The sequence below is a fragment of the Polypterus senegalus genome, chromosome 10, assembly GCF_016835505.1.
Source record: "Polypterus senegalus isolate Bchr_013 chromosome 10, ASM1683550v1, whole genome shotgun sequence".
NCBI lineage: Eukaryota > Metazoa > Chordata > Cladistia > Polypteriformes > Polypteridae > Polypterus > Polypterus senegalus.
This window is the reverse complement of record NC_053163.1, coordinates 135,666,488-135,680,597: the sequence shown is the minus strand read 5'-3', so window position 1 is coordinate 135,680,597 and position 14,110 is coordinate 135,666,488. Positions and strand designations below refer to the sequence as shown.

Below are 14,110 nucleotides of genomic sequence, written 5' to 3'. Positions count from 1 at the left end.
ACAAAGAAATCTGGACTTACAAAACAGGTGCCCTTGCTGCCACTGCCCCTCGCGCAGATCTGTAAGGGGGACACACACTGATTCTGGATCGACACGTTCGCCTCTCTCAGCACACTGCTGGCTGTCCCATTGGAGCTGGTGCGGCCCCATCCGGCCACCGAGCATGGGGCGTCAGGAGGGATGATCTCGCCTTTCTGCGCGAGTCTGATGAGCTTCACGTGAGGTGTGTCCATATCAGCACTGTGATTCAGCTGTTTCAAAAAGAAGAGCAAAGAAGAAGATATTATTAGCCTCATCTGCCATTTTTTGGGGAATATTGAATTTCCTGTAGTTTCTTTGATACTGACTATACTACTTTGTATCTGTGCCTATAATTTGGGGAAAAAATATTTTGTTGTCAATGAGGTAACAGCAAATTCACAGGATCATAAAGAAGCATTACCCCCATGTAAATTTGAGATATGGGGATAAAATTAATATTCCACAGAGAAGTGACCAGGGCAGGATTTTAACTGGAGGTGTGAGTAAACAACACTAAAAACCGCACTGCCATATCACCCTACAAATTTTTCCTAGATCAGTTGAATGAATGGCCAGGCAGTACAGTAAATTCCCACTATCTACAGATTTGCTTATCCACTATTACAAGTAGACACCATTTTGCTTGTTCTTGCTCTAACCCTGTCTATTCACAATATTGCACAGCAAGCACAGTAATACTGTAGGTCTGTGATGCTCTTAGATGTCTGAAGCTACACACACACTACACTGAATAGATCAACATGTGTCTACCCAGAGATAAGGGGTGTGGCAGATGGCCAAAACCCTTACCCGACCGGGATGACCTGAGTATGGAAGGCCCTGAGGAGAGAGTATTTATAAGACATACCAGCAGATGGCAGCCCCCTTGTCCCCCTTGGGGTTATGAGCATAGAAGCTCAACCCTTCTGTGGCCCATGGCCACAATCAGGGGGGTGCCTGGACTTTTACAGGGCCCTATTTGGCAGCACATGCACCACACCCGGAAGTGCTGCCGGAAGAAGCTCGTTGGGCACCTGGACTCCTTCCGGGTGCCCTATAAAAGAAGCCAGTCACCACCACTCAATGAACAGAGTCGGGTGGAAGAGGACAAAGCCTGAGGAGGAGTGGAGGTGGAAGGACTGGCGGCAAAAGGGACTGTGTTGTGCTTTGCCTTGTGTGCTGCGAAAGGCAAACTGTAAATAAACCGTGTGTTGTGTGCCAAACCTGTGTCCTGCCTGTCTGTGTCGGTGTTAGGGGGGAAGCTATCAAACCCTGTTCGTGTTGGGGACCAAGACTTGCATTTGTTTCTCACAAATGAAGAATTCCCATAAGCTCAATCTGATTAAGTCTCTGCCCTTTGTACACACTACTCTTCACTACTACTGCTTGGATGGCTTATTGAGGTACACGGACATGCCCTGCTGCAGTTGCTTGTGGCCTCTGCTGGAGCACCTAGAAGATGATCAAACTTGACAATGGAGAAAGTAAAAACCATAGCAAGGTTTCCATAGGTGAACCTGTGGAAGGATCATTACTGAGCATCTAGAGGTGAGAGTGGAGGGCCTGAACATCTGCCTGCCAATGATTCTCCCCACCACTCCTCCCCTGAGTTTATGTTCCAGCTCATTCAACCTTATTTTTCACCATAGGATCAATACTTCAGTATTTGTGGTTTACGTATTTGTGGAACTTTTTAGGAACATAACTCCTGGGGATAACAAGAAGAGACTGCACATTTGGTGTTTGTATTACTTACATATAAATGTGTCTCCTTTAATTTGCCATCGAGAATGCAACCACTCACCGTTTCCTCAAGGAAAACTTTTAGAAGGAAGAGGTCAAAGGGGTCTCCAACCAAAAAACTCAACATATCTGAGATAGCCACAGTCCACTCAGGCAAAAATCTACAAAATATGTCTCTGGACCACAACTTCCAGTCTTAGGGCCCACAAAATGGAATGATGAGACTCAAAGATGGAGAATGACAAACGAGAGAATGACCTGCTCACCTTTAGAAGCATGATGTCGTTCTCCTTCACCGCTTTTGTGTAATTTTCATGGGGTATGTGCATCTGCACGGGTATCTTCTGCCTGAAGTTTTCTTCTTTTGTCAAATCATGAGCTCCGAGCAATGCAGTAATGCTCCTGTAAATGAAAAAGGCAGGACTTGAGAAAAAGGAGTTCAGGGAGAGGCTGTTTTGCAGTCACCTTAAAAAGGAGACCACTGTCCAATTCTGAGACTATAACTTTGAAGCAAAGCACAAACTGCTGGCTGCAGGCCCTACATGAGGAATCTGCTTCACATGATGATGGTTGTGTGCTTGGTTGAGTGTCTCTGGGCAAAAAGCATCCCATGGAAAATACAGGTAATTCAAAATTTGAATTGAGCTTCAAATGTTCTAAAATCATTTAAATCAGACATAAACAGCTTGAGTATGGATGATCCCCTTCATTGTCTCGCTATCTTTGTGTCATTTATTCTCTTTATCCACATGTCAAAGACCAGAGGTCTCAACATCCACCTTTTTAAACAGTACATTAATTATTAGAATTCAGAAGCACAGACTGCAAGTCGTGACAAAATTTCAAAGAAAGCTGACCACAGTCCAACTTTATCATACATAATAATAGTCACTGCACATTTCAATTATATTACCAATATTTATGAATCAATAGTGCTACGGAATAATTACAAATAAAACCTCTCTTTGCAGCATAAACTTTTCTAAAGTGGTATTTCTACACCAGACCCCTGTTGGTCTACACTAAACATTAGGCTTTGACCTCGGTCCTTACCTTCATTTTTAATTTTATACTTTTTGGCCAATCATTCAGATGAATTTAATGCAAACTGATTTTAGGTAAGGAGGACGGTGGCACTGATGCCTTGCAACAAGCAGACCAGGGTTTGTGCTCTGGGTGATTCCTGCAAGGAGTTTGCATGTTCTACCTATGGGTTTTGCTCCGGATTCTTTCCCCAATCTAAAGTAGTGCAAGTTAAGTTAATTGATAATGCTAAATTGGCCGTTGTGGATGTATCGGTGGGTTTGCCCTGCAATGCTTGCCTGGATAGGAAAATGGATGGATAGGTGATTTTATGATTTTATGTTGACCACTGGGGGTCAGAACACAGGGTCAGTCATTGTACAGTGCCCTTGGAGGGTCTTGCTCATGGATTTGAACAGGCAACCTTTCAGATACCAGCGCAGATTCTTTAGACATTGAGCCACCACTCCCCATACATAAAAAAAACATAATGACAATAAACATGATTCTAGTTTTATTACTACTACTAATAATAATAATGATATGCAATATTTGGAAATAAATCCTAAACAATCTACTAATGATTACTTATTTTACATCCAGAGGATAATAATAATAATAATGATAATAATGACAAGATGAAGAGGAAGAAGAAGAATGACAGAAGAAATGCACCATTTATGGAGAATGGACAAGGAGACCACTGGATCCACTGGTGGTGTCCTCCCACCTACACTACACAAATGCCTACTGACATTTAAATAAATACACAAACATAAAACTACAGAAAGCAGCCATCTTAGATACTTGTCACATAGTAAGGTAATTCTTTAACACAATCAATCACATAAAACACGTTCATACATACATATCAGATAAAACTGACCTATGTTCTGCTCTAGGCTTGATACAGGCAGTAGCAATATGACCGTCCAAGAAAATATTTAAAATAATAATAACAATAATAAAGGGTGATTGCTTTATTTTTAGGCACATTCATATATAATGCCCAAAGCACTTATCGTGATAGCCATGCTTGTCTGTATGTTCGTCCATCTGGCTGTTAGAATGAAACAATTTGCCCCATACATGGACTGATTCTGTTAAAAATTTGTCAAAGCACATCAGTTTTCATTCAGATATTTTTAAGAGATCATGCTGTACAAAGTTCTGAAATATTAAAATTTCCCTTTGAAAAGCAATGGCTAGTTTACAAATCTATGTATCTTTAACTAAAGAAATGATCTGTACGACTTAAACTAAGAATTCATTTACTGTTTCAGTTTTACCTTGAAAGTAGATTGTTTGACTTTGTATACCGTCATGCGCGGATATACAGCCAACTGAGTTAAGGCAATGCGATAGCCATAGGGAAACAAAAAGGTAATAACGTGCTAGAATTTGCAAAAATCCTTATTATTATTATTATTATTATTATTATTTCAAGGGGCCTCATATGTTTTCTGACTTACTTTAAGGTTTGTTTAAACTGATTCTACTATAAGTGGCTAATTCTTACACATTTGATCCCCACCACCTTCCATACTCCAGTGTTTGTCAACCTTTCTGGTCCCACACCCCAGATTTGCCTTCAATTCCAACCCAATAGCAGCATTTGCAAATTGCCCCTCAAGGAGACGGGTGAGATCAGTTGGGTCCCCCTCTCTGAGACGAGCTCATTTAGAAAAATGGAAACATATCGCGCATTTCTGCTGATGGTTTAGGTGACCCACTCATGACCCAACGACCCCAAAATATGACACACTGGCGACGTAGTCCAGTGGTTGAGAAACACTGCCTTGCACAGACCCAGTATGTGGCCACCAAGACACGAAGATCAGTTTGTGTTACACGGTACTGGGAGTTAATGTTTGCATAGTGGTGACCCACAGTGCCTCAATTGCAGTGACCTGTACTTTTTATCACCGAAATATAGACAATCTGATATACAACCAAATGGCTGGTCACAGGTGGAACTGTAAGTTGGCACATGACTGTATTTTGTATATTTCCTTCTTTTACTTGTTTGACAGCTGCTTGGATTCCCCATGAAAATGAGTCAAACACCGGGCAGAACACGTGGGCAAACATCTCCCATGGGACAGCCTTCTCCTTAAGCTTTAGGTAAGTTAACCATAAAAGCACACAAGAGAAATAACTAATATGGAACTAAATGGAAAGAAAAACAATTATGTAAGCATATATAAGACTGAATTGATTAAATTAATATTATCTGTTGATTAATATTGTAAAAAACTGACATTACCAGCATACAACTAAATGGTGTTTGAACTCACGGTTGACCTAACTGAAATAAACACAGGATGGGTTTAGAAATGGACCTGCTACTGCTCTATGAGCAGGCCATAAGGACCATGCTGGCCACTAATAGCAAATGTATGCCATGCTGATTTTTGTTTAGTATAAATGTACAACCCCTGCGGTGGGCTGGTGCCTTGCCCAGGGTTTGTTTCCTGCCTTGCGCCCTGTGTTGTCTTGGATTGGCTCCAGCAGACCATGTGACCCTGTAGTTAGGATATAGCGGGTTGGCTAATGGATGGATGGATGGATAAATGTACAACAGACTGACCACGCGTTATGGTTCACCCACACCAGAAGAGCCGCTTTTGCTTCCATCTATCTTCAGACTGGAACTAAAATCTTTAAGACAATTGTCACCTTTTGTATTCTTGTTATACAATTAATCAGTAAGTCAGTCAGTCATTGTCCAACCCACTATATCCTAATACAGGGTCATGGGTGTCTGCTGGAGCCAATCCCAGCCAACACAGGGCACAAGGCAGGAACAAACCCCGGGCAGGGCACCAGCCCACCACAGGACACACACACCAAGCACACACTAGGGACAATTTAGGATTGCCAATACACCTAACCAGCATGTCTTTGGACTTTGGGAGGAAACCAGAGTACCCGGCGAAAACCCACGCAGACACGGGGAGAACATGCAAACATGCAGGGAGGAGCCGGGAAATGAACCCAGGTGCCCTTACTGCGAGGCAGCAGCTCTACCACTGTGCCACCGTGCTGCCACAATAAATCAGTTCCTTTCCAAATTCTTACTTATTTCTATAGTTTTTAACAAATGACTGTGTTAGCCCGATAGCTAGATGGTAAACTTATTTCAGTTTCTTTTCTCCCGTCGTTGACTAATATTGATGCTGATTTTATGCTAGTGTTGGTCATTATGTACTAATAGATATTTTTCATTTGGTAATTATTGGGTACTACACTACTGGGTATGCTTTCAAAAATGTTACGTTTTAGAGGATTGAACAGCAGTTTGTCCCAGACTCTACAGCACATCAGTCGATGCCCCTTTCACTGAATTACAATCTGCTGGATATGAAAGCCACTAAACCACCACAAGCCTCTTTGTGCTCCATTTATAACCCCATTGTAAAGTGCTGTTAAAATTCATGTATTTAATGTAATAATAATACTTTGCATTTATATAGTCTACTAACACATGGAATTGATTTCTATAATTGCTATTACTTTTTTAATATGAATCATTGTTACAAAAATATAATAAGCAAAAATGTGATGAAGTAAATAAAATATGTAAAACACACCAACTTTCATATCAGTTTACTTAGTCACCCCAGGCCGACATTGTCTAGCTTTTATATTATGGGGCCATCAAAAAAGAGGGCCTGTTTGCCTATCAATTGACAAAATATAGACATGAAGTGTATGATGCGTGAAGACTGAAGTCCAAATATCAAATAATCACTTTCACAAAAGGTACAAGTATAAGAAATCAAGTATGCTTTTATTCCAGAATGTAACCGAAGGAAAAGAAATCATGTTAGGGTACAACACTGACACAATCACTTGGGTGGTGCAGCAGTAAGAACCGCTAACTCATATTCAAGAGGTTCCCAGTTCGATTCCAGGCACTTCCTAGATTTACCATTTAGAGTAGCAAGCTGCTCTTATTGTTACTATTATAGAATAAAAACATACATTTGGTACTTGTAAAGGTTAGCGTTTTAATTTTTTATTCAGTTTTATTCTTTCAGTCATATTCACACTCCCCCTGATCTGACACTGCTAGTTTTCAAATAAAGATGTGCTATAGCAGAGGTGAACTCAGATGAGGATGAGGGTTCTACATCGGAGAAAGAGAACAGAAGTCCTCCTCGCAAGAAACGTCCACTCACATATAAGAACAACGCAGCTGCACCAGGCGTAAAGGCGAACAATGACCCTGTTTGGCTGGAGCAACAGGTCGGGCGTCATCCTGCCAGTCAGTCTGCCCCACACCTGTCCTTCAATGAAACAGCATGGCTTACAGAGCTCGCCAACGTATCATGCAAAGTCCAGTTTGTGATTATGTTTTGTGATGGTCTTTATATAAAAACATTTATATGTTACTTATATAAAAGCCACACTGAATGCTGTTTACCTTGATTTATTTACTTATCTTCCTACAGCGTAAAGTCACAAGTAGACTGCAGAACTTCCTCTGTTTGATCGACATGGGCACACTGACACAGTCTTTATATGTAATACACTACCGTGGCTGTTCGCTTGTCTGTCCAGAATTTTAAATCACCTGTCGCTCACAAACTGTTTGAACTATTGACCTGACATTTGGTACACATTTACTACATGATGTCTACTGTCCACTTTCAGGGTGATGATTGACCTCCAAGGTTATTCCTCTTTTTATTTTAATTTTATTTTATTGTAGAATCAACTCTTGGCAGTGGCCAGCAGGGCGGCCAGGCAGCACATGTGTAAGGGCGCCGTTCTCACTCCCTACCACCTTCGCTATCACTTCCCCTACCTCTTCATATCTTAAATCATTCTTGAGGCAGGTTGAAGTGCCAGCTTAAGTGAAAAATTAAAAAAAAAACACACTAAGTAATTGCAACACAAACACTGACTTAATTAGTTTTAACACGAAAAGATGCGGATGAAAGAAGAGAAGAAGCGGGCCGCTAGGGTGGAGAAAAGAAGAGCTGCTCAGGAATCAGCAAGCACATCAAGCTCTGAGCAAACAAATGGTAAATGTACAGAGAAAGAGGAGGAAAACTAGGACTGCTCAAGTCAAGTGTATTCACTGCACGTTACTGGTACTCTTAGAATTCCCTAGGACACAGATGTACATGATGGATGATAATATTGTCCAAAGGCTGTGGTCTGAGAAGAGACCCATTTGTGTCTTTTAAAACATTGTCATGGAAGGAGTGGGAGGCTAAAAGAAGAATTGTCAGTGTTAGTCATAATGACTTCTAATATTGCCACTTATCTATTATATAGTGCCTTTTCTATCTATCTATCTATCTATCTATCTATCTATCTATCTATCTATCTATCTATCTATCTATCTATCTATCAAATGAATTGCCCATCCAAAAGTCTGACTTGCCCTCCTAAGTTGTAGGTGAAACCTTAACAATTCTGCTGCACAAGGTTATACCTCAGCCATTGTTTTTCATTCTCTGGAACCTTTCACATACACTTCTATTACCCTCAGAGTTAACATTTTGCTTTTCCACTGGATAACTAGGACTAGGATGTAATGAAAGCCACATTCCTCAGGTCAGACCATGACTGCCTATATTAAGACAAAGCTGACAAGATATCTCCATTTGGTAAGAAACTTACCCTTCATTGCAATGAGCAGCAGTCAGGATGAAGTTTGGAAGAATGAGGAACCCTCCACAGCCCACAGTGCCAGTCTCTGTGTGTATCAGCAAACGTGCCATGTAAGGTCGGCTATGAGGTTTAGCTTCATTCCCATTAGTAATATCGTGTCCAAAGACACCTGACAGGAGAGAAGATGGACATATGTCAAAGAACAGCAAAACTCAAATAAGACCTGTAAGCACATTTAAAGATTTCTGATTCAGATGTCTTAAAAGGCCAAATAATGGCCACCACACAGTTAAAACCCCAAGTCACCCACCATGTCCCAATTCACTTACCTGCCATTCCCAGACAGACAGCAGTGACGGCGCTCCAGTACACTCCCTGCATGGCTCTAACCCCCAAACACTGCATTTCTTTCCACGGGCTTATTTAAAAGCCGTAGTGAGTGACCACAAGCCACAGAGCTCACGTGTTACTTAACTTTACTCTTGCAGTAGAGAAAAAGGAAAAGGAAAGAAGCCTCAGGTAGGGAGCTACAGAGTTTTTTTTTTTTTCTGCTGCCACTTGAAATGCACCGCTGCTCTTGTCCATTGGCAACTCAACATCGCTCCATTGCTGCAGCACACCTGGGAAGTTCTCACAGTGCACTACTGTGGTGTGGCACAATGATTGAAAAACACTGTGCCAGACCAATGCTAAGTGTCACATGATTACACCCAAGAAGCAGTAAATTGAAGACTTCTTATTATTCTTTAGCTTTTCATGATCTTCAGTGATACTGGTAGGCCTACCTCTTAGTCAGTGGTTTGCTTCACTCTTCTGTTGGTTGTATTATGTTTTATATATTTTATTTTGATTTTCTGTTTGTTAGTTCTGTCTTTTGTCTATTTTATTTTCTATGTAAAGCACATTGGTTACAGCATTGCTGATGTTGTTTTAAATGTGCTCTATAATGGGTCAGGTGAAACCTCCTTAAAGTACTGAAGTCCTCACCCCACAGCTCTCTCTGGCAGCGCCCAAGTATCTCTACAGGGCTGTCAATCAGAATTACAACTCCCTTGATGAGCTGCTGGTATACAAATGGGATTTCCATCAAAGGGATGCTGCCAACCAACGTACTGAAAAAATTATTTGACCCCAAGAGGCAGTCCTTCCCTGTGCTTCCATTAACGTTCCCGACCAAGAAACTAAACCAGCTTAGACACCAGTTCATCCAGATCCTTCCCTTATGGCATCTCATCTACAACAGCTGTATGTTAAATATGCTGTTGTATATTCAAACTCTGCAAAGGTTTTGTCTAACATAGGATTGTTAACACAACCCTGATCTCTTACCAGGGGTGCTCCAAAGGCATCATTGTTAAATACATTTCTTAAACTTATATATTGCTGGTGTCTGAAATTTGTTTTATTAAAAAGCACTGAAGTAGAACTCCTTTGACTTTCATTGGCATGTTGAATAATGGCAAGCCAAGGTATCTTATGAAACACACACGAAGAATCACAAACACCTGTGACACAAATTGTATCATACATTATGGTGCCCTGAAATCATGGGATCATGTAGAATACGTGCTGCTATTTCTACAAGGTGTTACCAAAATGTATGTATGTATGTATGTAGATAGATAGATAGATAGATAGATAGATAGATAGATAGATAGATAGATAGATAGATAGATAGATAGATAGATAGATAGATAGATAGATAGATAGAGCAATATTCATGACAGAAGGCAGAATATAATAGATAAAAATCTAAAAATTGATTATGGTGTTAGCATTGCTGCTTTCCAACAGGAATTTTAAATTTCACACCCTGGATGCTTGCGATGTGCAGTTTGCATGTACTCCCTCTGTTCATGTGGCTTTCCACTGGGTGTTTCTCCCACCATCTAAACACATGCACATTTGATTAATTCAGCGTTTCTCAACTTTTAGTATTTGAGACCGGAGTTTTCATAACAGCTTTAATCGCGCCACCTCTAACATTTTTTTGAAATGTAGATGCATATTTTATTCCATCCATCCATTTTCTAACCCGCTGAATCCGAATACAGGGTCACGGGGGTCTGCTGAAGCCAATCCCAGCCAACACAGGGCACAAGGCAGGAACCAATCCTGGGCAGGGTGCCAACCCACCGCAGGACACACACAAACACACCCACACACCAAGCACACACTAGGGCCAATTTAGAATCGCCAATCCACCTAACCTGCATGTCTTTGGATTGTGGGAGGAAACCGGAGAGCCCGGAGGAAACCCACGCAGACACGGGGAGAACATGCAAACTCCACGCAGGGAGGACCCGGGAAGCGAACCCGGATCTCCTAACTGCGAGGCAGCATATTTTATTATACCTACTTAACTTTTATCGACATTTATCTAACTCTATATTTATTGTTCTAGTATCAGAATGTAGTTTAAGTTAATTTGGTTTCAACAGATGTTTTTTTTCATATTTTTGATTCTTGTTTTCTTTTTTTCACATCTTCGCGCCCCCTTTTTGTTACTTCGCGCCCCCCTAGGGGGGCCCGTCCCATAGGTTGAGAACCACTGGATTAATTAATACTGCTAAACTGGCCTGTTTAGCAATATAATCCAATAAACACTGTAAAATTATGCCTTGAATTTCTAGTTATAGTACATTACCCGTGACCCCTAGTCAGGTGGGGTCATTTTCCTGAATGTACATTTCTGGTGTTCAGTAAAAAAAGGATGTACTCGCATCCTTTGTTTGGTGGTAGTCCTTTGGTTTACTAAATTTAAAACATAAGTTGTTCTGAATAAAATATCATATAGCCAACTTTGATTCTAAACATCAATTTTGCATTAATGCTATTTAATACTACCAAGATCCAGGCCTTTAATGACCTCTTAGGCACGGCCATCAGCAGTGTGTCTATCTGCGGAGAGAGTGTCGACCTCATCAAGAGGTTTATTTACCTCGTCAGTGACATTCATGTCTTCCTATGAAGTCTGTAGATGGATTGGGAGAGCATGGAGGATCATGAGGTCGCTGGAAAGGGGTGTGTGGCACTCCCGATATCTATGCAAAAGGACAAAGGTCCACGTCTTTAGAGTCCTGGTGCTTCCTGTCTTGCTGTATGGTTGTGAGACATGGAAGCTTTCCAGTGATGTGAGATGAACACTGCACTCCTGTGGTACTGTGTCTATTCAAGAATCTTTGGGTACTGCTGTTTTGTCTTTGTGTCGAATCAGCAGCTGCTCATGAGTCCTGAATTAGGCACATTACCTGCATTGTGAGGGACCACCAGTTACAGAACTACGACCATGTAGTGCGATTCCTGAGGGTGATCCGGCTGGCAGGATCTTCATTGTTGAGGACTCGAGTGTCTGGATCAGGCCAAGGGAATGCCCACGTAACACCTGGCTGTGGCAGATAAAGGGTCATTTGCGGAGAGTGGGACTGGACTGCATGTTTTTCTGGAGGGGTTGCCACCTGGGATTCCAAGCTGTTTTGTCGTATGGTGGGTGTGACAACGTGCTGTAGCAGTGCATGTTCCCCAATGTCTACTCACTAGGACATGTCCCATTCAACTGCTTTTAGAAGAATGGTAACCAGTTTTTACGCTTGCCCTAATAAAACCATTATTCTGGCAAATGAGGAGTGATGAATTCTGGGACAGAAAGTCTCCCCTGCCTGATAATGCACCTCAGGTCCTGCACAAGGTTGGTTCTTCCTTTCCCAGTAGACTTCTGTGTCTTTTGTTTTATTTCTCTGTCTCCTCTGAATAAGCCAGGGTGTGCTGAGATTGAAGATCTCCTTCACCTCACATTTGTCATTGATTTTTCATTTACTCTGAAAAGTTTTTCAGTTCTCTACAGTAGGTGATTTTGAGTCTTTGTGTGGACCCCATTGAACCCCTCTGTACATTATGAGTGTGGCTTTTTGCAGAATATCAGATTAACGGACTTCAGTTATCAAGGCTCTGATATCCTCAGTGGGCTACCGTGTCCTATCTGGTCCAGTCATCTGAGCAGCCACCATGTCTTCACACATCTTGTGGGTAATAACTGACATTCTTGTGGTGTACTTGCTTCTTCCACTTTATCATTTTCAGATCTGTCCTTGTTTTCCATTACCTTCTCTGTACAGCCTGAATTTATTCATTTTCATGAATGAGAATCAAGTCTGAAGTTCTTTTTTGCTCTCTTAATATTGGGAATTAATTTTTAAAACACATTGAGTACTCATAAGGAAAGGTCCATCCATTACCATTACCTGAATCTCTTTATTCCATCAGAGGTTCTTTTTTGGCCAAAGCTTCTCCTGTCAGCATTAGGCATTACAAGTTGCTTGCCTAGGTTGTGTTAAAGAAGGCATTGGCTAAAAGGTGGATGGATGAAGGGAACTTGTGATCTCAACATATTCACTTTTGTGCAAATTTACATTTGAATTAAAAGTCACCGGGTCAGTGTGTTTTAGTACACAGTATTACTAGACCTGAAGTCCATATAGAATGACATTTAGCCAAGACAACTGGACCTTACATTTCAGTTTTGTCTTCTATAGAACAGTCTAAGTACAAGACAGAAATCTGATGCTATCTAATACAGTACATATCGATACTGTTTGTAAAGAATTATTTTTCAATGTTCTTTCTGAAATGGGTGTCTGCTCATCACTGGCTAATCCTAGCGTACACACCAGAAATGTTAAATTGGAATACAAAATGGGAGGTCTGAAAGTTGAAAGTACCCCTTATGAGAAGGAGCTGCCACTGTCTTCATTAAGACAGTATAGAGAAGAGAAGAAGAAGGCTAATAGGGTCTTAGATTATATGTGTGGAGTACAAGTCAATAAGGTTATGCACTAGTGTGGCCTCACTTTGCAGTATGGTGTAAAGTTTTGGTCTCCATATTACTAAAAAAATACACCAGCACTGAAAAAATGTCCAAAGAAGAGGAGATATGGAAGGACTTGTACTTCTCAGTTTGAGCAAATGGAGATTAAGAGGTCACATGATATGAAAGGAATTGGTATAGTGGACCCCCAGCTGTATCTTTAAAATGACATGGAAACCTGTTAACTTTCTAACAAACATTTGAGAGTTTTTCCTTTATGCAGAGGACCAGAGGTACATGGTATACAGTAGCAATTAGTAGGACTTTATGGACCTTCAAAACTCAACATGTTATTCTGGGGAAATGACGTGGATAGGATTGGTGAACATTGTTGGGCTGAATGTCCTGTTCTCATCAAAATTATTTTAATGTTCTAATGAAGTTGTATGTTAATTGTACTGTGAGCTTCTGCACTCCAACTGACATGGCTGCAAAGTGGATGTAGACGGCTCTCAAAGGCAACCCAGGGATCATAAGCTCTAAGGAAGTTGACATTTCCCTGTATTGTCCACCCATTCATCCATTGTTTTACAAACCGGATTCCAAAAAAGTTGGGACACTAAACAAATTGTGAATAAATGCAATGATGTGGAGATGGCAAATGTCAATATTTTATTTGTAATAGAACGTAGTGACAGATCAAACGTTTAATCCGATGTAAATGTATCATTTTAAAGGAAAAATATGCTGATTCAAAATTTCACGGTGTCAACAAATCCCAAAAAAGTTGGGACAAGTAGCGATAAGAGGCTGTAAAAAGTAAATTTGAGCATAACGAAGAGCTGGAAGACCAATAAACACTAATTAGGTCAACTGGCAACATGATTGGGT

The 14,110-nt window shown here is 40.9% G+C and overlaps 1 protein-coding gene across 1 annotated transcript in view; it reads right to left on the bottom strand.

The window, feature by feature from the left end:
- Nucleotides 1–8,799, bottom strand: part of LOC120538253 (transmembrane protease serine 13-like) — a 51,863-nt gene extending 43,064 nt beyond the window's left edge. Inside the window, exons 1-4 of the mRNA XM_039767706.1 lie at nt 8,745–8,799; nt 8,425–8,584; nt 2,031–2,166; nt 21–251 (exon numbers count right to left, since the gene is read on the bottom strand). Coding sequence (XP_039623640.1) covers nt 21–251; nt 2,031–2,166; nt 8,425–8,584; nt 8,745–8,796 — 579 coding nt within the window. The 5' untranslated portion in view covers nt 8,797–8,799. The remainder of the gene's footprint in view (nt 1–20; nt 252–2,030; nt 2,167–8,424; nt 8,585–8,744) is intronic.
- Nucleotides 8,800–14,110: the final 5,311 nt, after the last annotated feature.